At 35.3% G+C, this 3,140-nt stretch overlaps 1 protein-coding gene across 1 annotated transcript in view; it reads left to right on the forward strand.

Moving 5' to 3' along the window:
- The window catches only part of C6 (complement C6), a 95,403-nt gene that overhangs the window by 49,009 nt on the left and 43,254 nt on the right, over window positions 1-3,140 (forward strand). The window contains exon 10 of the mRNA XM_007112612.2: window positions 1,930-2,096. Within this exon, the coding sequence (XP_007112674.1) occupies window positions 1,930-2,096 (167 nt within the window). The remainder of the gene's footprint in view (window positions 1-1,929; window positions 2,097-3,140) is intronic.

Below are 3,140 nucleotides of genomic sequence, written 5' to 3' on the forward strand. Positions count from 1 at the left end.
AGTCAGAAAGAGAAAAACAAATATCGTATATTAATGCATATATGTGGAATCTAGAAAAATGGTACAGATGAACCAGTTTGTAAGGCAGAAATAGAGACACAGATGTAGAGAACATACGTATGGACACCAAGGGGGGAAAGCGCTGGGGGGGGGATGAATTGGGAGATTAGGATTGACATATATACACTAATATGTATAAAATAGGTAACTAATAAAAACCTGCTGCATAAAAGAAATAAAAATTTTAAAAAGAACTTAGATTTGTCTATTTCTAACCCTGAGCTACTTTGATTAAATCATTTGACTCCAAACTTTTATAATCTGTAATGGTACCATTAAATTTTTTTGAGAATATTTCCCTAATATATGTATACTTACTAACAAATGTTTATAAATATATTATTCTAAAAATATATTATGGACAAAAATATATACAAGTATGGAAAATAGAAAATATCAAAAGATAATCTATACAAAATAAGCAGAATTTTTCCTTGTCTTGCTCGTATAATGATACTACTTCATAAAATTCCTTAAAATTTATGATATGTTTTGAGAGTGGCTTGCTGTCAAACTCATGTTGTGATTGATGAGAAGCTTGTAGAAGAAATAGAAGTGTCTGTTCTTCCTTCTATTCGTTGTGTTCCTTATGTTTGCACTGTTGGTATCATCTTCAGTCTGCATTTTCTTTCTGGAATCCTTTTAAGCAATTTATTCACTTGTAAGCATTGTTTTCAAAGTAGCTAATAGAATAGTAAATAGACTTAATTAGTTTTTTCTTCAGGGTTCCATGGTTATCATATATAGCTCTTACCGGTGTCAATCCATTTATGACATATGTCAATCTGCATGTCAGAGTCACCGTCAATAGGTATATGATATATTGGCAAATAATAATTTCTCCCTTATTTTATATGAAAATTAAATGCAAAAAAAACTAAAATTTCTTCTTATACCCCTCTTAGGCAGCTCACTTTGAAAAGGACCATACTTTCTTCATAGAGAGAGTATTTCACCCATTGTTCTAATCATCCTAGACTCTCTTACTGCAGAATTTCTAAACAGTTAGGGGCATGGCTGATCCTTTCTGACACTCCAGAACAGATACCAGATTAATGCCATTAACTATTACCCATATCACTAGCCTCTTTTCCATTTGATTTTATTTCTCACTATAATTTCTTATTACTCAGTTCCTACCCATATTAAAGACACCATTAGTTAAGAGGAATTGTTTTGAAAATTTATATGAAAGATCTGTGCTGTATAGAGTAAACGCCAGTACCTCTAAAGCAACATTGTGCCAACTTTTAACTTGAGGTTTAATTTTTTTTTTTTTTGGTTAGTTGTATTTTTACTCCTGTCTTTAAGCTTAAAGGTATCCTATCAACATTTTTCTGTAATTGTAGTCAGTTATAGCATGGCAGTCAACTGACTGGGTACCAGAAACCATGTGGTTTATGTTATTCTGGGGGCCCAAAACATATGCCCATATAAGTCAAAAGTGGGAGGCTTGGCATCAAAGAGCAGGAGACAGAGTCCTCAGGCCTTGGGCTACATCTGCATCCTAGCCCCCCTTCTCCCCCTTAGTATCCATGTGTTCCGGGCCAAATTACTTCTGGCTTCAACGTCCATGTTTATAACACCTACTGCTCCAGGTTGTTATGAGAATTACATAAATAATGAGTGCAGAGTGCCTGGCATACATGTGTTGCTTAATAAATGGTAGCTGTTGGCACTATTATTATCATTTCTATTATTAAACTCCCTATAGGGACAAGAGACGTGTTCTCTTGCTTTTCACTTAGTTTACTTAATTGAGCTACATGACTCTACCATCTGCTTCTTTCTCCTGTGCAAATAGGCTTTACTTTCAAGTTTGAATTTGCAATAAAATTAAACAAGTAATTTTCTTGAAATACCTTGCAGGTTCATTTATGCAGGGATCAGAGAAATCCATATCCCTGGTTCAAGGCGGGAGGAGTGAGTATGCAGCAGCTTTGGCGTGGGAGAAAGGGACCTCTGGTCCAGAAGAGAAGACATTTTCTGAGTGGTTAGAATCAGTGAAGGAAAATCCTACTGTGATTGACTTTAAGGTAAGATTGAAAAGCATTATGGGTAAGAGCTAAGGCAGTTCTCTGGCAGCCCAAACTGTACATCACACAATTTCTTTTCCATTTTCTTCTCAGATGATAAAAGAAATGTCTTTCTTTAGTGTGCATGCACAACATACCTTTTTAAAAAACATTAAATTACACAACTCTTGTTTATGCTGTTCAAACAAGCATTCTGTAGTACAGTATTTAGAATTCCCAGCACACATTAAATACCAGAAGAGGGAGTTTAGTACATGAATCTGCCTAAACTTACCTGGAGTAGTGTTCTACTCCCCATGTATGTAATAAATTTGATTTCTGTATTTTTCTTGCAATTCTTTATTTGATGAGCCCTCCTAAATCTTCATTCATAGCTCTGTGGGGTAAATGGGATTTTAGACCCATTTGATTTTCTGTTTCTATCACCATTGATTAAATTTACCAGTCTTATATTTGTTGTAGTTACATTAAAGGGTGATTTTTATTAGGTATAAAATACCTTGTCCAAAAATCAGTCATATGCCACTTTGAGCCAGTTTTGCCTAAAACATAAGCAAATTTTAAAAAGCCCCTTAAGGAGCTATTCTGCTCAGTTCATTTAAATGAAAATAAAGGAGTTCAATCCTCATGAAGGCAGAATGATTTACATGTAGCGTGAAGATACTTGGAGCTCTACAAGTTATGGTAGGAAAATGAGGTCCAGCTGCCTATCTGGGCACTTGTGAGTCATACACTGCACTAGAGAGTCATTCCTCTGAGGTTTTAAAATGTTAATTAAAATGAGCCCTGGAAGACCTAAATAGACATTTCTCCAAAGAAGATACACAGATTGCCAAAAAACACATGAAAGGATGCTCAACATCCCTAATCATCAGAGAAATGCAAATCAAAACTACAATGAGGTGTCACCTCACGCCGGTCAGAATGGCCATCATCAAAAAATCTACAGACAATAAATGCTGGAGAGGGTGTGGAGAAAAGGGAACCCTCTTGCACTGTTGGTGGGAATGTAAATTGATACAGCCACTATGGAGAACAGTATGG

This window comes from Physeter macrocephalus, chromosome 8 (assembly GCF_002837175.3).
Source record: "Physeter macrocephalus isolate SW-GA chromosome 8, ASM283717v5, whole genome shotgun sequence".
Lineage (NCBI taxonomy): Eukaryota > Metazoa > Chordata > Mammalia > Artiodactyla > Physeteridae > Physeter > Physeter macrocephalus.